The sequence below is a fragment of the Stegodyphus dumicola genome, chromosome 4, assembly GCF_044657685.1.
Source record: "Stegodyphus dumicola isolate Sdum_Otavi_A_Nest chromosome 4, ASM4465768v1".
Classification (NCBI taxonomy): domain Eukaryota; kingdom Metazoa; phylum Arthropoda; class Arachnida; order Araneae; family Eresidae; genus Stegodyphus; species Stegodyphus dumicola.
In genome coordinates this window covers 246,056,355-246,081,756 of record NC_140771.1, presented here as the reverse complement: position 1 = coordinate 246,081,756, position 25,402 = coordinate 246,056,355, and the positions used below count along the sequence as shown (strand labels likewise).

General features: G+C 30.9%; 1 protein-coding gene across 7 annotated transcripts in view; it reads left to right on the top strand.

The window, feature by feature from the left end:
- Positions 1–21,945, top strand: part of LOC118192903 (uncharacterized) — a 200,777-nt gene extending 178,832 nt beyond the window's left edge. For all 7 annotated transcript variants that reach the window (XM_085816178.1, XM_085816181.1, XM_085816182.1 and 4 more), the window contains exons 4-6: positions 507–712; positions 4,572–4,821; positions 10,142–21,945. In XM_085816178.1, coding sequence (XP_085672304.1) covers positions 507–712; positions 4,572–4,821; positions 10,142–10,624 — 939 coding nt within the window. In that variant the 3' untranslated portion in view covers positions 10,625–21,945. The remainder of the gene's footprint in view (positions 1–506; positions 713–4,571; positions 4,822–10,141) is intronic.
- Positions 21,946–25,402: the final 3,457 nt, after the last annotated feature.

The window sequence follows — 25,402 nt, the reverse complement described above, 5'->3', positions numbered from 1 at the left end:
TATTTATAATAATTCATTAATTAATTTAATAACACTTAATTGCAATGTAGCAAATTATTATAAAAGTAGTTAATTAGTCAATTAGTTAATAATTTTGACTAATTAATTTCACAGTACTTCAATAATTTTACTTAATAATTAATTTATTTATAATAATTAAGTAATTCATTTAATAATACTTAATAACGCTTGAAATTTAATAATATTTTAATAAAAATTTGACTTAACGTTTTAATAATAATTTTACTTACTAATTAATTAATTTAATTAATTTTCATAATTTCTTTCATTATAATCATATAATTTGTTTAATAAGCGTAACTATTTTAGATTCTACTTATGTTTAAATTTCATTAGGTGTACTACAATCAGTCCAAATGATTGTCACGTGGATGGTGGTAATTCTAATAGCTTCAGTTTCTTTTAAACAATTTTTTATTAAAAGACTGAGGCAAGTAATAGTTAATACATAATAATTTGTAACCTCATGAAGTTTTCAATTGCAGGTAATGTTAGATTGGTTGCGACACTTTTATGATGCTTACCACGACGTACCGAAATTTGCTTTTGGTTTCCATGGCGAATTAAGCCACGATGATTACAACATAGTGGGATATGCAGATTCTGATGTCGAAAAATTCCTTAAAGGCTTGCATGAAAGTGGCATACTGAATAATACTTTGCTCATCTTGATGAGCGACCACGGTCACAGGTAAGAATATCCATTCTAGCTTATTGAATTTCTGTTTATCAGGATTATAAAAACGTTGCAGATAATGAAAAAGTAACCCTGAGTTATTTTCTGCTCGCCTTTCCTTTGAAACCAAACTTTGTTTAAAAAATTAGACACTTTCTAAATCGAACAGACACGTGCCTAAAGTAACAGCACAGCAAAGAACTTAAGATGAATAATAATATTTTATGAAAAAATTTATTTGTTAATTTTACTTCCTTGTACGAAGTGAAGGGAGTATTTGTGAAAGCGAAAAATTTCGGGTATCATGTTTCAACGGAAATTTCCATTTTGACCGCTCTTGAGTCCAATGAACGATTTTGCGTGACATTTGTGCGTACGGAAAGAATAAAGGACTCTTTTTTTTTTTTTTTTTTTTTTTTTTCTCCCAAAACTGATTGTAAAATGGATTTTAAATATATTCAGAAAAGATTTTTTCGTGACATCTGTACGTACACTGCGAGAAAAAAAAAAAGGGAGGGAACAGTTCTATATCTCCCGTTCGCTGGGCCGACTGACAAAACAAATTGCGCTTTTCATGTCTCCAAAGCACGACTCAGGATATATATTAGATTTATATATAGCATTGTTCTAACATAGGTAGTTTGACCCCAAATCAGACTTTTTCTGAAATAACATACCAATTTTTTACCACATTTCTTTTCTGCGACTCAAAGTATGCCAAACTGCCAAATTTTGTAAAAATCGCAACAGTAGCTTTTAAAAAAATTAAGTCCCAAAATATTAGCTCCTCAATGTTAATTGAATTTGATATATATTTATTAATATATATTTTTTTTATATTTAACTTACTTAATTCCTTCTTCCAGAACTCGAAATTTACGTTTATTCCAATTTAATGTCACACATTTTTTATTATTCATTTTTTAAATTTGTATTTTTAAATAAATTTTATAAATTTTTCGAAAACAATTTTGAATTATAACCCGTAAAAGTTTTATCATCATCTTAAAGTAGATGCATTTTTAATTAAACCTGCAAAAAATTAAACTTTTTTTATTCAAAATTTCCTAGGATATACGTGAATTTACATATTGGCGCGTTTTGAAATTTGGCGTATTTCTTATAAGCGATAATAACGCCAAATGTGGTTTACGCACTTTGTTAAAATTATTTGAAATAATGAACGATGACTTTTATTCCACTCGTTTAAAACAATGTTGTCAGAAAATTTTCAACTAAAGTAGCAAAAGGAGACTGAAAAAATCGCAAATGACGGCAGAGATCACGTGTTTATTGTGACGTCATAGTTACGCAGGCTCACATGACCTCTGATGTCATCTCAAATTTACCTTCTAATTGGTATATCTTCTATTGGTATCTATATTTTTTATGGAATAACATACCATTTTTTTTTCATATTTCGATTCTACGACTCAAATTATGCCTAGATATTAAATTTTGTAAAATTTGGTGCGAAATTTACGGAGAAATTCAAAAATTTATTTTGGAGAAATTGTTTCAGTTTGCTCCAAGAATAATTCACTTGGCGAACTTCTTAACATGTGGCAACTAATTTTCCTTTCCCTTCCATTATACCGGAGCGCCATATTTGATGTTTTATCGCTTTCAACAAATATGCGAAATTTCAAAATGGACCAATATATAAATTCACGTATGTCTTCAGAAATTTTGAATAAAAACTTATCTATACCTTTTACCGGTTATTTACTATTAATGTTCGAAAAGGTAATTAATTTTCTACACGGGGTAAGGTTTTTTTGCCTAGGTACCCAAGTGTCCAGAAACACCGTCCCGCTGTGGAAGTTTTGAATAAAAACTGTAATTTTTTGAAGGTATGCTTAGAAATACGTCTACTTTAAGAAAATGGTAAAAGTTTTATACATTATAACTCAAAATTTTTTTATGAAAATGTTATAAAATTTATTTAAAAGTACAAATTTTAAAAATAAATCTTAAAAAATCGGTGAATTTTATTTGTAATGAACCTAAATTTCGAAATGCGGAAGAAAGAATCAAATAAGTTTAATAAAAAAAAAAAAGACAGATTAATAAATATATACCAAACTCAATTAACATTGAGGGACTAAAATTTTGAGAGCTAATTTTTTAAAAACTAATCGTGCGATTTTTACGAAACTTGGTAGTTTGGCGTAATTTGAGTCCTAGAATGGAAATATGGAAAAGAATTGGTATGTTACTTCAGAAAAAGTCCAATTTTGCGTAAAAATACCTATATTAGAACGATGCTATATGTAAATCTAATACATATTCGCTTTCGAGACATGAAAAACGCAGGTTGAATTTCGTCAATCGACCCAGTAGAACGGGAGATATAGAACTGTTTCCATTTTTTTTTTTTTTTTTCCTCTCAGTGTACCTATGTACTTATCTCGCATAACTGAAAAACAAATAACCGAAGAACGTTGAAATTTTGTATTATACGAGCACAAGCATCTTGTAAGAATAGTTAGATTTTAGCTTTGTACTTCCAAGACGTTGTTGTTATCATACCAAAATCTGCGTTGAAATCATTTTCTAGAGTACCGTCCTCTGGAAACTTGCTATTTGGCAAGATAAATTAAAGACCTTACACCTTGTGTAATGACAGAAATCTCATATCTCGTGAAACTTGCCTATTTGGCGAACTGCGTGCAAGATAAATTAAAGATCTTATGCCACATGTAATGACAGTACTTGCGAGATTAATGGCATTGCTAAGGAATGTAATAGTTCGCCCCCCTCCAATGCTGAAAAAGACTCCATAGACGTTTCTAATTTCAATTAAAATTTTTAAAATATCATTTTCTGAGGATTTCAAAGCTTAGATAAAATTTTTCATTGTTATATTTAATTATTCTACGAACCAAGTACAGTAAGACCCCGCTTAACGCGGGGGATACGTTCCATCGAAGTAGAGCGTAATGCGAAACAGCGCTAAGCGAGGCTATCTTAACATGTAAATAATGGGGTTAGGGGAAGACGGATAAAAAATGGTTAGGCATTAAATTTAATATTTTTTTTAATAAAAATAAAATCAAACATTTATTTCTTACAAAAATAAAAACAATATAAACGCATATACTTTTAAAAACAAATAAAATTCTCAGTCAGATCATTCAGTCTATTCTGGGTTTCCAATTTTCTGCCTTTTTGTCAAGAAGGCATTATGATAGATTGGCTTAATGGCATATTGCGTTCAATTTCGTCGTCAATCCATATAGACAGTCGTTTTTCCATTTCCTCTATAATGTTATTTCTAGAACGGGTAATTCTAGTTGCAGAGCTCGACGTAGTTGCAGTTGCCGATGACAGTATTTTTTCTTTATTCTTAAGAATTGTCCTTATTGTTGAAGTTGCCAAAATCAATGCAGCACTAATTTGAGATTGACGTTCACCAGAATCTAATCTTCTAATCACTTGCATTTGAGTTTCCAGTGAAATGCTTTTTCTGGTTGCTTTCTTTTCTTGTTTTTTATTATCACCCATGATTAAAAACTAAAGATCATATAATATCTGTCACTGTATTAATCGTTATAGTGTTATACAAATTTAAACTTACAATAATGTCAACAAATGTTTCAAATGATAAAAATGCGTCCACCAAGCAAGAAACACAACTACACTGTTTCGGATATGTTATTTGGAAACCTAGCGCTGCGCACAATTTCGGAGAATCCTCGGGTTGAAATAAAAGAGCGCTAAACCGAAACAGCGCTAAACGAAACAGCGTTAAGCGAGGTCTTACTGTACTTATTCAATATTTTTATCTTGCATAGCAGTTATCTATTAAATTAGTGTTTTAATGTTGTTTACGCATCATTTAAAATTATTGCTTCTCTTTCAACTGACTTAGATTTGCCTCCATTCGAGAAACTCAGCAAGGTAAACAAGAAGAAAGACTCCCTTTCTTCGCGGTGGTCGTTCCTCAATGGCTGCAAGCTAAATATCCAGTTCTGGTGAGAAATTTAAGATTAAACCAGGATAGACTGACAACGCCTTTTGATATTTATTCTACTTTAATGACATTACTCGACCCGGATGTGCCAAAAGAGGGAGATCTCTCGAGTCGCAGTATTAGTTTGTTCTCTGAAATTCCTCAAGAGGTAAGTAAATAGTACTTTCTGCTTAATGTAAAATTGGGATAAATAACAAATAGCCTTCGTTGTAACGGTGCTCTTCGCTTTCCTGCAATGAGACAATAGCCAGAGATGTGTGGATTTGTTATATCATGTAAGAAAATAAACCAAGAAAGGGAATACAACTTAGGAGTCTATTGAAAGGGGTCTCTACATTCCACCAAAACTGATTCCTACATTTGGAAGGCTTTTTAGAATCTATCAGGTATTCTGCTTGCAAAAGCAATATTAAACAGATAAAATAGATGAAATTTTAATTTAATTTTACCGTACTCGTACAAAGAAGAGTGAACGGTATGTCGGTAAGTGAGCAGGAAGAGATAGTATTGTTTGCATGATAAGTCCCCTTTCATAAAGCATCAGGTAACTGTCTACCTGGAGCTTCTTCTTTTATCTTTGTCCCTTACCGTCATTGCTCAAGACTCACTGGCGTGTGTTTCGATCAAAATTGGTCCAGTACGATTTGCTCTTTTCTACATTTTAAAATAAATCTAAAGTGAGACATAACATTTTCATTGGCAATGCTTTGGTGTAGCTACTTTTTAATCGGGGTCATATCATTACATGAAATGTAGCAGCTTATTCCATTTTGCACAAATTTCGCGGATCGAAGAACTAAATCTTCGAACTTCGTCTTCTCTTTATTCTTCTGGCTCTGAAAAGACACTTTCTCCACAATCGCCTTTTATTTCCACTTTTGATGTTTCAGTTCTTTCTTGCTGAACTCATTTTTATGGTCCTTTAGTATCCTCTAAAGTAGGGCGCTAACTTTACGTGATGAGGAAGTTTTGAAGATTTTTGAGAGAAGGATTTTGCGTTGCATACGTGGTGGTGGGGGGGGGGGGTTTCGTGTGAATGGATTGTGATGAAGATGTAATTTAGAGCTACGCAGGATATATAGACAACCTAATGTAGTAAAATTATTCAAATTACAAAGACCCAAAGGGGATGGTCATCTGAAGCAGAATGCATGAAGATCGGTGTTGTAAGAAAATCTTTCTGGCAAAGCTCGTAAGAACCAGACCTCGAGGCAGAATCCCGGTGAGATGGATAGATTGTGTTGAAAAGGCCTAAACATTCTAAATGTCAAAACCTGGAAAACAGTTGCTAAAAGCAGAGATGTCTGCAGAAAACTTCTGGAGAAGGCCAGAGCTTTCCTGCAATTTTCCAAGAGCTTTTCCTGAGAAATTTTCCAAGAAGGCCAGAGCTTTTCCTGGACTGTCGAGCCAGTGAAAAAGAAGAAGAAGAAAAGTAACTCCTCTGCGGTTTCATTGTTAATTTCAAAGCCTGTGTGTGATATTGCCTAGAGAGCTAATATCATAGGTAACGAGATTACATCCTCATTTTCTCTTTGCCTGCAGCACAAGCTGGCCATAATTTCCTTTCCGCCGAATTCTTGATCCTGTAAGTCACTTGCTGCTAAGCATTTTTAATGAGAATTAAGAATGGAAAATATTAAAATGATGTTTCTAGAAGTTCTTGAGTGTTAATTCTGCATCAAAGATAACTTCAAAATTACTTTTTGTAACAATGAAAATAATTTGTTGCCGACTTGAGTATTCGTTACTCCTGACATCGTTCGTCATCCGAGATGTTTTTTATTCAGATAATTTATTCGTAATCCGAGACGTCACGGCACCTTTCTTCTTCTAGAGGGCAGATGATTTCTATTTGTATAATATTATTTCCTTAAATATTCCTGAATAGACTTTTATAAGTAAAAAAAAAAAATAAATAAAAAATAAACAAAATCTGAAATGTTTCAGATTTTAAATTACGTCCAAAGGGGCGTTTTTTAACATTTTGTGTGTTACCTTTCTTTATTAAATATCACGTTTCTCGCACTTAAACCATAAGATCCAGTGCAACAGCAATATCGCAAAATAGTTTTAAAACGAGCATATCTTTAGAATTTCCGATACAGAGACTCACGCGCTGGAGATAAAAATGATTTTCTGCACAACGTTGCCATTGCTCGCTTTGAAATCCTTGAGTTTGTTAATCAAAAATTCGTCAAAGTTTTAAAAAATAGGAAATCGATCATAAAACAAATTTCAAATTTGGTCTTCCACATGCTCATATTCGTTGGAGGATTACGTCATTCAAAATTCGATGACTCTATGTACCGTTGTTTTATCACAATACGAGAAATATACATACATTTATGCAGATTTTTCATTATTTAATTTCTTCAAATATAATGCAGGACTCTAACATTTTGTGGCAACAGTTTGAAAAGTGAACCGATATTTATGAGTCCGACGCAAAATGCCAAAACGAAACTAATAGTCCTTCGGAATTCAAATCCCTTTGGACTAAAAATAGTGTAACGTCTCACTTTAGTTATGCATATCAAAGGGAAAATAATGATTACCTATTTACATGACAGCTGAATATTAATAATTTCCCAATTTGCATCGACATCCATTGTTTTTATAATACATCACTTTAGTTATTATACGCTCATGACATTCAAAAATGATAATGATCAAATAAAACTATCTTCAGAATGACGCATCATTATGAAAATCAATTTTTTAACTTGAAAAAAGCAACTTTCGCATGTGTGTGGCAACTTTTATGCAAGTGCGATTTTTATCTGCATTATTAATTAACAAATTAAGTAGTCTATGAAATAAAGTCGATATAACTTTATAAAAAATGAAGACGTTGCAAATAATGCTGAATTGATGTAAATAAGCACGCGTTTTTGTGCAAATGAGATAATTTTGCATAAAAGTGCTGACGAAAATCCGACTTACATAAAGATGCCTGCATCCTTATGAAGTTACTGTTTTCAAGTTAGAAACTGATCCTCATAACTGTGCGGCACAATTATATGGGTGTACCCTTATGAAGGTTTCAGCGTTAACGAGCAGAGGCCAACCTGCATAAGGGTCTCGGCGCGACGTATCTTCCAGCTATTCCATCTTTCAAAGACAAGACCCAGAGCCTTAAAATGGTATCCTATGAGAAGAACAAATGTTTAACATAAAAGAAATTCTGTCTTTTATCTCCAAGTTTTGTTCGAACATTTGAGGGACGGATTCGGATGCGAAATGTAGTGCATTAACTAAGAGAGATTGCCGACGTCTTCAACACGTAATCAACTGCACATTTTCATATATCACGGGATGCTTGAGATATAATGGATGATACTTCTAGAAGGTATGGATTAGCAGAACTGATAAACAGATACAGACTGATAATTATATAATAAAAATCTTTATAGTGTGTCTAAAAAATAAAGTCGATATTCAACATGAAAAACAGTCAGAATATTATAACAAAATGTCTGTATCCATTACAAAGAACTGTTTTTAATGTACTAGACTTGATAGATATTGATTTCTGCGAAGAATCGAAAATCAGGAAAATAAAATTAAAGAACATCTTAAATCAGGCGAGTCATTTTTCACAAACGAATTTCAGTTTATTCTGGTTGCAAATGTTGGTAAATTGTATATCATACGGCCAGCAGTTTCCAGATTTAATCTCTCCTACCCTCCCCCCCCAAAAAAAAAATAACAGTTCTTTTTCTTTTTGTATAGCTCAAAGAACAAAGAGAAAATATCGTTTTGGAGATGTTTCTTTGCACATACAGGTAATCATTCAGCTACCATTGGTAAAAATGGCTACGTATACAGCTACCATTGGTAGACTTAAAGTATCATTATGATGAAGCAGCATATCATGGATAAAATAATAGGGGGACAGGAAAATAATGTCACTTTCTTACATTAAATTCAAACGAATATATATTTCACAAGTTTTTATTTTTAATCAATAATATAATCACTCTCGTTATCAACAATCTTTTGCCATCTAATGTGCAGATTTTCAATCCCGGACCGATAAAAATCAATTGGTTTTTGAGTAAAGTATCTCCAGAGAACATTTTTGACATCATGCAAATTTTCAAATTTTTTGCCACTAAGAAAATATTGTAGGGATCCGAATAAATGGGGAAATGCTGCGATATCAGACGATTATGGTGGGTGAGTATGGCAGTACCTCCTACCCCAATTCATTAATTTTTTCCAGTGTTCGTCTTGCACAGGGCGGTCTTGCATTGTCGTGTTGCAGAATGACGCCTTTTCTGTTGACAATTGATATTTTTCGATTAAAGGTTGGTTCACTCCATCCAATTGTTCACAATAAAAGTCTGCTTCAACAGTTTGTCCAGGTTTCAGCCATTATAATTGAACAATTCCTCGAATACTCCATCAAACATCCAGAAGCGCCTTTTCGGGATGTAAACACTTTGTAACCCCTATTAAAACCGCCTTTTGAGTTTCGATTATCATATAGGACTTATTTTTTGTCTTCACTAGTCAAACGATCAAAAAACGGTTCTGTATGGTGCCGTTGAAGCAATACGTTGCATGTGATGGATAGGTTGGTTTTGTTCTTTTCGGACAGATTATGGGGGACTCAAACACCTGCTTCGCTTATTTTCCAATTCTGCTTTAAATGTTCTTGGATGGTCGACCAAGGTTGGTTAAGAGTGTTTGACATGGATTTGCTTCCACTTCTGCCCGTAGCATGTTGTTGTCGACATGCGCAGAAACGACATTACTTTCCGGTCCCCCTATTATTATTACTTACGTAAGTTAAAAGAAAGAATTTCAGCAAGAATTCCCACACAGAAGTTATTTGATTCAACTACTCGATATTCATTCATTTAGCAGGCTGAAAATGACCCAAGACACAAACTCATCAAAATCAGGAAGAAAGTTACAGAAGAACAAAAATATTCACCCTTCGGAATCATCGGATTTCAGTACGATTAAACATTTTATATAAGAATCAGACACAAGCAACATTTAAAAGGAAAACTCCAGATATTTTAAAAATTACAGATTCCACAATCGGTCCCTGATCGCTACCATTAGGCAATCAGCTACCATTTCGTAATCGGCCACTGATGATATGCCGTTGGGGCAGTCAAATTTGTTTACTGGAGTAGATGTTTCGACTAACTATTTATTCAGCAAAAATTTATTTTATTTATACTCTGCTTTAGCTGTTCAGCAAATAAGCGTATTTAACAAAATAATCTTACTTGAATGGAGAAAGATTATTCTGAACCGTGTAAACTACAATTGTTTAATTTGTTTATAATATTTGTTTTTCATATTATCTACAAAATTAATGGCAATTAGACTCAAAACATGTTACATTTCTTAATAAAATCACATTTCCGTGATTTTGACAAACATTTTGTCGCAATTGTGTATTAGGTATTACTTGTATTAAATAACTAATTTTCTTTTGTCACTTTCAGAGAACATGCACAATGGCTTCTGTTGAACCTCACTGGTGTGCTTGTTTATCTTGGGCTAAGGTTCCAATAGAAGATCCAATAGCTACAGAAGTCGGTCGAGCTGTGATAGATTTTGTAAATAAACTCACAGAATTCCAAAGAAGTGAATGTGAAGAATTAACACTACACGAAGTGATGCGCATTGAAAAGCTTCAGCCCAATAAAGCTCTTCTGAAATTTCGAAAAAATGCAGACAAAGATGGATTCGTAGGCGAATTCACCGACAACACTCAATTAACAGAAATACTTTATCAAGTACAGCTTCGAGCTTCCCCTAGTGATGCAGTTTTTGAAGCATCAGTCAAACATAGTACAATAAAAAAGACATTTCTAGTCAAAGAAAATGAACTTAGTCGTGTAAATATGTATGCTAATCAAGAACATTGTATTCATGATAAATATCCATCGTTAAGGAAGTACTGTTACTGTAAAAAGCAGTTATGAGCAATTTGATGATAATGACTATGTTCAGAGGAAAGCCAAATGAAATTCGTTTCAGGCGAGTGGAGTTCCAAAAAACAACCCTTCAATTTTTACTCAGTTCAAGATAACTTCTTACCACAATTATGATGCAACAATTTGGGAATTATTTTATCAAAAACTACATAAGTTCATAGCTATTTAAGGAATTTTCTCAAATGTTAACTTATTTTCGTAATTTTTGTCATAATCAAAAAATATGATGTGACCTTCAATAAGCCATAACAACTTGCCTTGGTTATTTACACTGCTTGACTATTGCTAAAGAAAACAGTGATTTTTCTTCATAATTAACGATAGATGTCGTTTAAACAATAATACCTGCCACATATCAAATAGAGGTCCTCAAGTATCGTTATTATGCAAAATGGTGTAGATACCGCCACGTGGCAAAACAAGATAAGCAAAAGAAAAAAAGATGCTTCTTCCAGCTATTTTCAGTATTAAAAAATGGCTTCTTCCGCTCCACATAAAATTGGGTCCGTCAGATTGGAGCATGACCTCCTCGGATATTGTTGTATATGTTGCCGGCAAAGTTTCAAATCCGGCATTGTATAGAATGCCAAGACATTGTATATAATGCCTAAAACTAGCCGGCAATGTATGAAACGATTCATATCTCATATTATAGTTCGACCGCCTCATCCGCGACCATGAGCGCAAACACGCATGCGCCATTCGGACCGAATTATTGGCAAAATAGGGTGGAAGGATGAAAAACTTTCTTTCGTTCCAGCATAGCTCTTTCCGGAGAAGTGAAGACCTTTCACGTCGCAGTATGTAATACCGCCTCTTTTGGGCGAGGTCTATGTGTTTTGGCAGAATGCCAACCAGGGTTGCGCTTGAGACGGTCGAACTATACCTAGGCATTCTATGGAATGCCAAATGACAAACCGGCAAAGTATGAAATGCATTTCCAATTCGTTTCGAAGAACCACACTACTTACCAGAAGTTAATAAATGATGTAAAAAAGCCAAAATGACTTGTAAGATGGAATGGGACTACTGACTGCTGAATCGCTAGGATGAGATGTTTGTGAAAAACAAAAGTACATCCATTTATTCTGTTAACGAAAAGCGTCAGTACTATACAGTATTACGTCACGGACGCTGAATTATTTCCCGTACTTCATGACAACTCATTTGAGTTCTGGACACGAACGACGTAACAGAATGTTGCAAGAACTTTCAACCAAATACAAAAACGTTACACGTAATGATATTGAACTGTACAGCCACCTTTGTGAGCCCTGCCTGAAAAAACAAAAAGGTATTAAGAAGGCATTATTGTAAAACTTATGATTGTTTCTGGATTTAATTTCCGTTGTTATGTAGATCTTACCGATTCCCAGTCTCGGCCAGATAGAAAATACAGATTTATAATGTTGTATCAAGATCATCTCACTATCCTTTTTTTTTTTTTTTTTTTTTTTTTTTTACATTTTTCGAATAACAGTTTTTTAATGGCACTCTTTCATTAATTTTTCAAAATAACATTTGTATTTTTGAGGAATGAACGTCTTTTAAATAATAGCCTTATCATAAACTTTTTTTTTTTTTTTTTCCATACTATGAGCATTTGTGATTTCATAGAATGCCTAGGTATTATATAGAATGGCTAGGGAAAGTATGTAATAATTCTCATATTTCATACGTTGCCTAAAATCGTCCGGCATTATATACAGTGCATAGGCATTCTACAGAATGCCGGCGTTTCATACTTTGCCGGTAATATATGTATTTGGCATTTGTTATGCATGCTGTCCGCTTAACTGTTGAGAACAACTTAAGGAATTCTGTTCTATTAATCTTTCAAGACGATTTTGAGTTCGTGGATTGTTCAAAGAGTGTTCGAATTTTAAGAATATATCTGCTGAAAGCTATCCCGGTAGATGTAGTTCATTAATTAATGAAGATAAAAAATAGATTTCGAATAAATATTGCAAAATTATTTATGGCGAGGGCAAGCAAGCATGGTAAATTATTCTATGAAACACGATGGACAGTATTTTATCATCATTTGCCATATCCTTAACGTATGTATGAATTTCATCTGAAACCCAAAAGTTTAATTCCTAGAAGAAAGTTTGTTACATTAATCTCTGGTGGTTTGTTCCCTATATTATATATATATTAATTATATATATTGTTTCATAAGAAAACATTGAATTTAATTAAATAAATTTAATTTAAATAAATTAATTAAATTTAAATACAAATTTAATTAAATAATTCTTTGCGCCATTGCTGCAAGGAATGAAATTTAAATTTAAACAAATTAAATTTAAATTTTAACAAACGCGTATAAAAGTAAAAAAGCAAATTTAAAGCCAAAAAAATTTTTAAAAATGTGTAAACATATAAAAGGTTTAAAACATTTAATTCTCAAACTAATCTACAATATCATTTAAATTCAGAAGCATAAGCAAATCAAGTGCAAAACCAAAATATGAAAATAAATTCACTAATTTAGCAAATAATCCAAACAATTTTTTTAAAAATGCATAAGTGAATGACTGTTGAGCAGGCAGGAGACAGACTTATCAAGGGGAAGTTGCCTCCAAACCTAACTCTCCAATCATTCAATTCGTGTTTCGTCATTTATGCAGGCAAGGGTAAAAGTCAAAACCAAAAGTAAAAAGTGAAGAATGTCCAAAAAGAAATACCAATAAAGTGGTACCCTTAGAAATTAGCATTTAAGAATTAAAGTTTTAAAAGGAAAATACTAATGAAGTCTTTGGAGAAACAAGCAAGTAAAGTCAAGTATTAAATTAAACTTTTTTTTAAAAAAATTAAATTAAAAAAAAATAATTCTTTATAAAAAATAATCTAGATACTAATGTATTTTAGAAACCCTTGTCTACAGAAACCTCCCCGACACGAATATGCATATCAATAAAAAGAAACTAAAAAAGAACTAGACATAATCCATATAAACCAATAAGAAACATAAAGAACTAATTCACAATTTTTAAAAAACAAATATATACTTAAAAATATAATTTCATATCTAGAAAATACTTAAATACTACATAAAAAAATTTTTTTTTAAATACTTAAAGCAAGTAAATAGTAAGTTTTAATTCTAACTTACCTACTAAATGAGCGTTGGGGTCTGCAAAAGTGTTTTTAAAGAGAAGTAAGTGTGTTCTTCAAATTAATTATATAGATGGCGCTTATGTAGGTAAAGTAGAGTGCCAAGTTGCTATCTTTGTTATATTAAAAATTTTTTACAAACATTAATATTAAAATATATAAAAAATAAATCTGGAAAAAATTAAATTAAAAAATAAAAATTAAAAATCCTAAAGGTATGTAATTCAAGTTTTAATTTTAATGATAAATTATTTAGGGAGTTAAGCCAATCAAGACAGGTAAATTTGCTTGAAGTAAAATAGAGTTAAGTGGTATTGTGAATTAATAAATGTAAACTGTTTGTAATGTGAAATGTGTGTTCTGTTGAAAAATTGTGTAAATATTGCAAGGCAAATAATTAAAGTAATTAAGTAAAAATGAAATGTTTTAGAATTTAAGTTTTAAAGTAAAATTTCCCAAAATTTTGTGAAACAAAGTCCTTAAAAAAAACTTAAAAAAAAATTCTCAGTAATTTCCCAAAAATTCCTTAAAGAAGTTAAATTTAAAGAAAGAAAAAATTGAAAGTTTAATGAACTTGATTTTAACTAGTATATCAAAACTTAACTAAATACTGGCTAAAGTATGGAAAATTAGAAGAAGAAGATTAAAATCTTCACTCAATTCGGGCTATAATTGAGACTTCTGAAAAGAGTTAGTAAAAGGAAAGAATCCAGTATTGATTAAATATACATATTTACAAATTTATTTACAATAAAAATATACAAATAATTTCTTTACTATTCTTTATCCTTCATTACCCTCGAGCTAAGATTTAAGGTAATGTTATCATATCAAAAAGAGCCAAAAAATTATAAAGTTAATGCCTGCCTTTTTAATATATAAATTAATAAATTTTGGTGGTACTTGGTTATCAACTTGAACATTAATTAGCTTTATTATTTCTTCCTTTAAATCGTCTATTTCAGTACATATATTTTTTATTCTGATTATTTGGCTATGAAACGTGTTTTATATTACTTTTCTAGACATATTAGAGTTCCAATTAATTGGCTTTAAATTTGCTTTTTTACTTTTATACGTGTTTGTTAAAATTTAAATTTAATTTGTTTAAATTTTAATTATATATATATTAATTAAATACCTATATTATCTCATCCAGGCGCTTAAAATACTTGAATTATCAAATACACTCAGCAAGAAATATGAAACAGATTTTCCTATCAGCATGTAAAATTTTATTGTAATGGAAAATTATTAAATTCAAAATCAGAACCACTTAGTCGTTTTTACAGAAATGCAAGCTAGGATACAGTTAGAGCGTACTAATTTTTAGAACTACATTTTAGAGTTCTAAGCGGGGATACCAGCCATTAGCACCGCTGAATACTACTAGTTCTTCTCGGGTTGGAAATCTGAGAATGGATTAGTTACCATATTTGCCGGTTGTATAAGACGCACCCACTTTTTTATACACATTTTTGAAGGATAAAACTTTATTACTGATCATTATAATGAATTTACAGTATTTTAAATGTAAAGTAATACTCTCTGCAAATACCTAATCTATCTGAAAAAGAACACCTTTTAATCTTCGTCTAAATCCAGACACTCATCTCCAGAGCTAAATGAAGAGTCACTTGAAACCTCTTCAAAATCAGCATCTGAGTCGTCATACAACCAAGAAGACTCTAGCCAGCTGTTCCACTTCTCCTTCATAAATTCCTTAAATGGTTTATTAACGCAGATGGTCTAAAGGTTGAAGCTGACTAATTAGGCCTGCTGGAATTACAGCTAACTGAGTTTTCAATTCTTGGAGTTTATTTTTAACATCATCTGTTCTGTGAGAACAAAACTGATCCCATACTAGCAGAGCAGGTTTCTTAAACATTCGCCCGACAAAATTTTATCTACCCATAAGACGCACCTCGTTTTCCAGACCTATTTTCAAAGAAAAAAAGTACGGTATATGAGTATTTTCCTGATTTTCCCGCATTGCAACATGAATACGAGCCAATTTCCCTATATCTCCCATGAAGGCATCCTTCCTCTAAGGCTGATAACTCCAGTTTGTTTTGCCATAATCAAATAACTTAACCTAAGGGGGGATATATAGCTAGGGAAGTCACATACTGCAAATAACTTCCTTCTTCATCTTTTTTATGATATTATATATGAAAATAGCCTAAGATATTTCTAAAACAATAGTATGAAACAGGAAGCTTATGCCTTGTCATGATTTAAGAAAGTAAATACAATTATTTCGTCGATTTTATTTTCATTACTTACAGTATTTATGCAGACTATTCTTAAAATTACGTACATAAATACATAAATAATTTATCTAGTGTAGAATTGGGTGCCCCTTCGTTTGGCGATAAATTTTATTCAATTTTGTTGATGAAACCCCATTTCTGGTCACCAGGACAGTTTTAACTTGGTTTTAGCTTCCTGAATTTTTTAAGCGTGTGTGTGTGTGTGATTATGGCAAAGCCTCAAGGGCTATCTGCCTAAGAGGAGGGATGCCTTCGTGGAGGACTTTCTAAGGGAAACTGGCTCGTATACACGTTACACATGGGGAAAACCACGAAAACACCCATGCAGCCAGCCCGTTCGCGGGATTCGAACCTCGGACCGAACTACCAGTGTTCAGCGACTTTACCGCTCGGCCGCTGGTGGGCCCGAATTTTTTTAAGCGAAAATAGATCGATGTGTACATGGACAAAGTCAAGACAGTGCGCAGTGCCGAGTTTGTTTAGTTCTCTGATTTTTTTAAAGTGAAAATACATGAATATGTACATGGACACCGAGTTTGTGCAATTCTTTGACTTCCTATTGTGGTTTTGTGTAGTGACCATCTTGAAACTGTGCCTTCCTGGCACTGATCTCGGCGTCGAAGAATCGCCAAAAAAAACAACGGGCACCCAATTGTAAACTTTTACCCCTCCCTGCTATGTGCGAATGTCATTCTAAAATTCAGATGCAGTTAAATGATACAAGCTAAACTTACCAAATCTAAGGTATACTCAAAGTAGTCTCCTCCACCATCAATGCACTTTGCACTTTTATAGGCAAAATTTCCGAAGATTAAATGATTCGAACTATCCATTTCTTGAAATCGATGAAAAGTATGCTTTTATAGCTTCATCAATCGCAACTCTGTACAGATAACGACTGCTGCGTAAATTTTGTTTTAGATTTAAGAGCAGTCAACGGTCACATGAGCGGGGGATTGAAAGCAGTCATCGGTCACAAGAACACACAGCAAGAGCGGGAGAATAGCGTCGTTGTTCTATCACTTTGATGTGTTTTTGTTCCAGAAATTCAATTGCCAATCTTATTAAATGAGAAAATGCATTATCATTATGAAGCATGAGTCTCCTCGTATTAACTTTTTAAAGAATTTCTGGAAGATACTTAGTGGTGTACCAGTTAGCTGTAACTGTCTTCTGTCTCTCTAACGTGATGGCTTTGACCAGTCTTGTATTTCTGAAGAAAACTGCACGCATTGCTTTTTTTCATTGCTGGTTGTCTTTTCACCATAGTTAGTTACGTGTCATCTTCAGTGACCCGAACTTTACTTTTTTGATGCATTAAAACGACAAGAAACAGGATGTATATTTCATCAACAATTATGATTTTAGAAATATTACGGCGTCTGCCATCATTAAGCAATTTTACGATTTCTTTACTGATTCTGACAAGCTCCGCTTTTTGGTTCAATTATTATTATTATTATTATTTTCATATTAACTTCTCATATATAGTTTTATATTTAGCAGCAAATCCAATACTAAGTTCTTTCTGCATCGTTTGGTAGGTATAGACATTATCGTTGATAAACATTTTCCGTATTGCCGATACATTATAGCTGACAAACAATTTCGGTATTTCTTCATCCGAAATTCTGTAAACCATCTGAATGCTACAATGGTACGAAATGGAACTTTATTTCCATGTGCTAACTGTAGACGTTGCAGGCATTCTTGATTTAGTTCCCACTTTTAAAATCATAGAAAATCACACTGCGATGAAACACAGCTCTGTTTTCCTTCTTCAAAATTTATTCTAGAATAGCTAAATTGCAATTATTGCCACAAATTATCGTCTGCAAGTATCGCAGTGCGACGAAACACAGCTCCGTTTTCCTTCTTTCAAAATTTATTCTAGAATAGCTAAATTGCAATTATTGCCACAAATTATCGTCTGCAAGTATAAGAATTCAAATTTATACATCTAAAAAATAATCGTTTATATCAAATATTGGCTGCCTTTCTCAAGTTTAGAATTACCTACGCATATATGCAACCATTTTCGTTTTTGCTATTCTGTTGAAATAGCCTCATGTTAGAGGATATCAGATCTCGCTTACGTAAGCATTCTGAGCCCAAATTCAGCTTTGATGGAATCTTTAAAGTCAGAATATTTAAAAAACATATTATGAAATACTTACTTTTTAGTGTGAAAATTATTAAAGTAAGTTTTGTTTTTATAATAATACATCACACTGAGATGCAATAAAATTTTCTGTAATTTTGCTGATAAATTTGCTTGAGGAAAAGTTACGAGATAAGCGATATTGAATTATATTTCTTCTATAATTATAAATTACACAGAATTTCTTCAGTCAGAATAGTGATAATTTTAAGGCTAACTAAACGCTTCTAAAACAATACATATTCTTAAAATTTAAATTTAACTAAATATTATTAGAGAAAAAAAATTGCCATTTTTCACACCCAAAATTTGTTACTTAAAAGAATTTTTGTACAAAATTAGCCTCATACAAAAACTTTTTATGGAATCCCCACATACAGTGACTCCCAAAAGTGTTCGTACACTTCAGTGAAATATTGCTTTATTCATTAATAAAAAATTATATTTTAGAATGAGAATTTTTTAATAATATCTATAAATTTCTCTTAGGAAAATTACACTAATTATTTTTTGAACATAGGAAAACTTTTTTGGGGGGAGGGGGGATATCAATAATAATAATATAATAACAGAAAAGTTATCTCACAAGTCTTTGTAGGACTTGTGATCTGCATATACTAGTAAATACTGTAGTAGTATTTCTATCAGTTAATATTTTGTAAGTTATCCTGCAGCATTTTAGACTGCTTTTAAACGTCTCGGCATAGAGTTCACCAGTTTTTAATAATATAATTTTGTGTGTGTGTGTAATGTCAGTGTTCCTCCATTCTTCTATCATTACTGTTTTTTGTTCGGTTTTTGTTTAAATGTTGCATCTTCGTACTCTAACCTCTAACAACATCAGAACCCAAAATGTCAAATTTGCTTTCATCTGCAAATAAGACATGATTCCAATACGCTTCGAGTTTATTTACCATTGATTTTGAGAAGAAAAGCCTAAGCTTTCTACTTTTTGCACTTACAAAAATTTTCTTCGAACATAGAGTCTATGTAAGCCAGCTGATTTGAGTACTCGTCGAACAATTTCATGTGAAACTGAATTAGAAAATTTTTCAGTAAATTGTGTAGGAATATTTACAGCACTCAAACTTGGATTTTTCACAAATTTTTTAACTATAAATCTCTGATCTTCAAGTCGAATCTTTTTTGCCGGACAACCTCTTCTTACTTTATTTTGAATCAGATTTTTTTCCTAAAAAGCATTTTATCACATACTGTACTGTAGAATGGGCTAAATTTCCTAATGTAGCAATATCCCGAATCGAATTTCCATCCTTATGATGAAAAATGATCAATTTTCGAATGCTGTTCGTTGTTTCCTTACGCCTACAAGCCATTTTTAAATTTTACATACAATATAACGAAGTACGCAAGCAAAAAATAATGCCAAACAATTTTTTAAAAGCCACCAAAATGAAAAAAAAAAAAAAAAAAAAAAGGGAAGACGATAATTTTATTTATTAAATTTTACGAAACGTTTTTGGTGTAGGATCACTTTTGTGGCGTGTTTTAGCTATGCCTCCTTACATTTTCAATTTTAGAAAAAGAAAATAAGTCAGTAGTTAAAATTAAAAAGTTTGATTTTATTCAAAATAAAATGAAAATGATACGAAAAAATTGTGGGCTTTATTTTTGAATTCAATTTCGGATTTCTCTGCAAATTCTTAAAGTGTACAAACACTTTTGAAAGCCACTGTATAAACGATTTTAGATTTTTCAGAAATTTCACACATATTTGTGACTAGTACCAATCTTTCTTTGAATTCGGTAGATATACTCGTATTTCTTCATATGAGCCAAAGGAAAATCTGATATATTTCTCATCATGTAAAACAAGCATACCACAGGAAATGAACTACCACTACTTTAACTACGAGTTTATTTTAATTTATACAATAAGACCTCAGAAACTTGGTTTCTCACAATGGATGCTTCAATTATTACTTTGAAAAATATTTTTCAAAGACATGGTTATTTGCTTATGAATATATATTATTAACATATATATGTTCATCAGGGATTTATTCACAGCAATTTCTTCTTAACCTACTCAAAGTATGAATATTAAAAACTGATTTTATAAAATTTGTGTCAACTTAAGATTCAAGCAGATTTTTTAAAATTACATTTTTCTTATCTGATAACAAAGCTCATACTGCATTTTTCTTCAAAATGACAATTGCATATCATTGTATTGTTTTTTTTTTAAATACGTTTTCTCGGTTATACTTCAAAGTTGCTTTATATTAACACGTACAAAAAGAGAGGAATTAGTAGCTTGACCTGTTGATTCAAATTTTAATCTTAGGTAATTAAAACTAGTTTCATAGAAGTGATTACAAATGATTCATTTTTCATAATTGTCATCAATAACAGAAATAGGAATTATTTAGCTGTATGTAACAAAACTCCTAAATATTTTGTACATTTTTTAATTTATCATTTCATAAAAATTTTTTAGTCAGATTCCAGAAATAAAATACGCAGCTATTTAAAACTAAAGATAACTTTAATTTTCAATCATTATATAGCAAAATTAATCCTACATTAAGCTATGAATAAAATAGAAATTTTATAACTAAAAAATATCATTAGATAATTTTTAAAAGATACTTTTTTTATTAAATAATAAAAACTCTTCAATATTATTCTTTTTCTGCTAAAATTCACATAATGATTTACATCTTATCAAGATTAGAATATATTTTGTTTGTTTATATTTGTACAGCAATGGCAGCACTAGGCACTGTGAATGACAAGAATCTAATGCTATTCAGTATATGAGATGAATGCATTAAGTACACATTCAGATTGGCAGCAAATATTCTGCTAATACTCAGCTCATTTTTCTTTAGCCCAATAGCAAAAAATGTGTGAATCAATTAACACTGTTATTTTTTCAACTTCATTTCGATTATTACATTGAATTATTACTAATTCCACTGCAAAGGTTATCAATATTTTGGTTTTAACTGGTTCAAATAAAGATAATAAATACGAAAAATCTTGCTTAGTAACACTAAAATCTTGGTAATGCATAGGATGGAAATTACTAAGCATGTGCAAACAGACAAAATATATTCTAACCACGACAGAAAAATTAGAATCATTTTTCAGGTATAAGATATTTTAAATATATAATCTGAATGTCAACTTCAAAGAGATTTTTACTAGAAGTCCTCTACTTAACATTCTATATGATACTAAGATATTGCTTGCCAGCTAACATTCTATCACTTCAGAGATCAAATTAGGATGAGATTATTTAAGACCTACATCACGTTCAGTAAGCATATTTCTAAAGGGGCAGCGACCAAGCAGATATTTTTCCTATATTAAGATGCAAGTTTTATTTTGTCCTTTTTAAAACTGCATACAATTTTTTCCAAATGGAATATTAATTGTCAAGGATAACTCTCAATTTTGATAAAATAAAGAACAGCTTTTGGTAATTTTTAGTAGCAAAACTTTTAGCAATTCCCAATTTATTTGCTGTTTAAATGTTAATTAAATATGTACAACCTTAAATCTAAAAGGTATGGTTTATGCCTTTTAGATTAACCCTGGTTTAAAAAAACTATGGTTTAAATCTAGATATAAACCCTAATTTTCCCATAATGATAATTTATTCTCAATAAACTCTGAATTACGGATTTTTCTGATTATAATAGACATTCATAACTTTCAGTTCTCTTTTTTATTGCTTATTAAGTGAATATTAAAAAAGTAAAAAAAAAAAAAAAAAAAAAAAAAAACCTTTCCCTCAAAATGTCTTTATATCTATGAAAAGGCATTAGCTTGAAAATTAATAAATAAGGACAGGGCTTTAAATGGCCCACAACAATAAATATATGTAAAAACACTAATCTCTTTCAAACACAGTTATTTCAGAAATCTGACAAATACAATTGCCTGCCTGGCATTCAATCATTTCTTCCATTTTTTTCATTACTGCTTCAAAACCTTTTATGATTAACATTATATCGGTAGTTTAAATTAAAATCATGTTCTTATTTCGTGTTAATTCTTTTGGCCATAGCTTAAAGTATTAGGTAAAAACTATTATCATAGTTAAAAATATTACCATAGTTAAAAAAAGTATTACCATTGAAGGTTTGGTCACATCACAATCAAATCCTTGATTTTGAAAAAAAAAAAAAAAAAAAAAAGGGGGGGGTTTGCAATATTGTAATTTTTCTAGTTTTTAAGTTTCTAGTGACTGGTTTTCCCATGTTTTGCAATAAGTCACTGGAAGTTCTTCACACTTAACAGGCTTCAAAAAATGACAATCATTCCTAGACTTAATATTTATCAATTGATTATTTTTTTTTAATCCTACACTGGACTTTGGCTTTTCAGTATTAACGCGCTCGATAAATCTAGAAAAAAGGAAAAAGTTTACATACTCTTCAGAATCACTACCTGCGACGTCATTAATATAGGGGCAAATGTAAAGGTGGTCAGCAGCTACGTCAGTCTTCCCAAGGGAGAATTGCCAGACCCCATATGATGGAGATATTTTTGCTAATAATCATTGCCAATTTTGAAAAAGAAAATTTACTTTACCTGTACCTCTTAACCTGTTATAGGGAACTGGAGTCCTCAAGAAGGAATCCCAGGACTTTTCCCTCACAAATTCTCTAAGCAGCTTTCACCAATATACATTGAAATGTTTACTGTTACTGGAAATGGCATGGCAAGGGCTTTTCTGACTTCATTGGCCTTCCCTTTGTGGTTTTTCATCTCTTAATAAGTTTATTTCATTCAGCATAATCTAATGTTTATAAAAGGTGAGGCTATAACTTCAAATGGTCTGATTTGAAGGATTGTATGTTTGGAAAATTATCAATCTACAATAAAACTTTTAGAGATATGATTCTTACGTTAAGTAAGAATCATATTCTTACGTACTTCCACTTCTGGAACAAAGTGATTATTGAACCAATCATTAAACATCTGTGCAGTAATCCAGGAACATTTGTTACGCCACCAAAATACAGACAAGCAGCCCTTTTCTTACTCTTCATAGCTCACGAGTTCAATGCAATCTGGCCAGCTGCATAATTAATACAATAATTTTTATAATTTATTTTTCTTCTGCCTGGATAATCAAAACTGCAGATAATGAGGTATTACTTCAAGTGAATTGTTTTTCACTTCAATTTATGAATTTCATCTATAAGGCAACTTATACACTCTATTTGTAAAACATACAAATGATTTCATTGAAGGATAAAAACTTAAAAAATAAATATTAATCAGATGTAATGGTGTAGAGAAAGAATTAATTTCTACCAAATTTTTCAAAAGAAAGTTAATAAAATTTTGTTATTTATATCAACTGCTACATTCTATCACATAAAACCTTTAAAAAAGAAAAGGAAGTTTAAAATGAATAATAATAATAATATTAACTAATTTTAAATGACTTTACTTGCTATTCAGAGAATATTTTGCAATAAAAGCTAATATATTCAAATTAATTTAATATTTTTACTATAAATGCATTGCAGTTTTCGAACAAAAGGTTCCGTGAAATCGTACTAATCGGATATAATTTTAGCTTGAGTGGTTGAAATGATGCGACATTAGAAAAAAGCTCCCTCTTTTTTTAAATATCTTTTTAAAATATAAGTAGGAATTATACAGTACAGTGTATCAGCATTTTATTGAATAATAGAAACTAATGTAAAGACAGACCTTTAATTCCATTCAAAACTATTAGATGAGTTTTAACAAGTCTCATGCATCTACCCTTTTACAAACATTTATTCATCATTATATTTTCCTTTGAGAAATCAAATCGCTGAATTCTGAACATGTGGCACATTTTATTCCTCTAGCAAACAGTAAAAATCAAAAAGGGATTTAACTCCTTTTGCCATAAAATAAATGTGAACAATTCTTTCATTACTAACTCTCTACTCATCCAATCTTAAAATTTTGCCCCCTCTTTTCATCCCACAAAATTGTTACAATTGAATTATAAATAAACAAAATGTAAACATGCCAAAATAAGTGGGTATTTCTAACACACACTCTAGAAGATTTTGTAACTAATTTCATATTAACTTATAAGTTTCTTTTAAATAACACAAATGTTGTTGCTGTTGTTATATTGTCTATGAATTTCGCGGAAGAATGGTTATCACAGCCTCAAGCAAATACAAGGCTATAATACAAATACATTGTATATATAATTGTCTGTGACATTTAACATTTTTAATAACTAGTCATTTACACTCTTCCTTTATTTCTTCTTCCTGATGGAAGTGTTCAGTCACTTTTATGACACTTATTAGTATACACATGCAATTCTACATTTGTTATGCTACAATAGTTAGCGAAGCTGATCCCAAAAACATCAGATAAGCTGCACTAAATATATATTTTTACAAGATTTTTTTTTAAAACAATGAAGAAATTTTCAGTAAAAATATACAGTTTAACTTCAGATTAATGTGATAATCAATATATAATTCAGGGTTCATTTTATAATTTATTCATAAAAGAAAAATTTAACTACACAGACAATATATTTATGTGATTCACTTTAATATCTATTATTGTTAAAATGCATAAAACTGCACTTGTACAAAGCAGATTCACGCACATTAACTTGAAGATGCTACATTAGAAGCATTTTTATAAATCTGTACTGTTGTGTATTTCTTTTTAATTGCAGCAAGATGTAATGCAGTATTTCATATGTAAGTTTCTATTCAACTGTTATGTTACTATTGTAATAGATTTTCAAAGTTAAAAAAAAATTACATTTTCTTACTACATATGCACCTTTATAATTTATACTATTTTATGTGTTCTGCTTCATTATTCAAGTTTTTATTGTGTGTACATGATTGCATTGAATTAAAATTTGAATATATGTTTTTATGCATTCCTAAAATATTTGAATAAATTTACATTCAATTAATAAAAAATGCTCTGTGCAATTTTAGATACATGTGTTAGAAGAAAAAAGGGGAAAAGAAAGAATCCTAAAATACAATTAAATAATTAAAATTTCATTGCAACCAAAAATTAAATATGTATTATAAAAAAAAATATTTGATAATTGAGATTAAGAAATAACAGAGGAGATTAAATAATAAATAATTTATCAGCACAATACTATTGATTATTACTGGAAGAAAGCATAATATAAATGAACATTCATAACAATAATATTTTCTTTAATAAAAGATTTTAAAA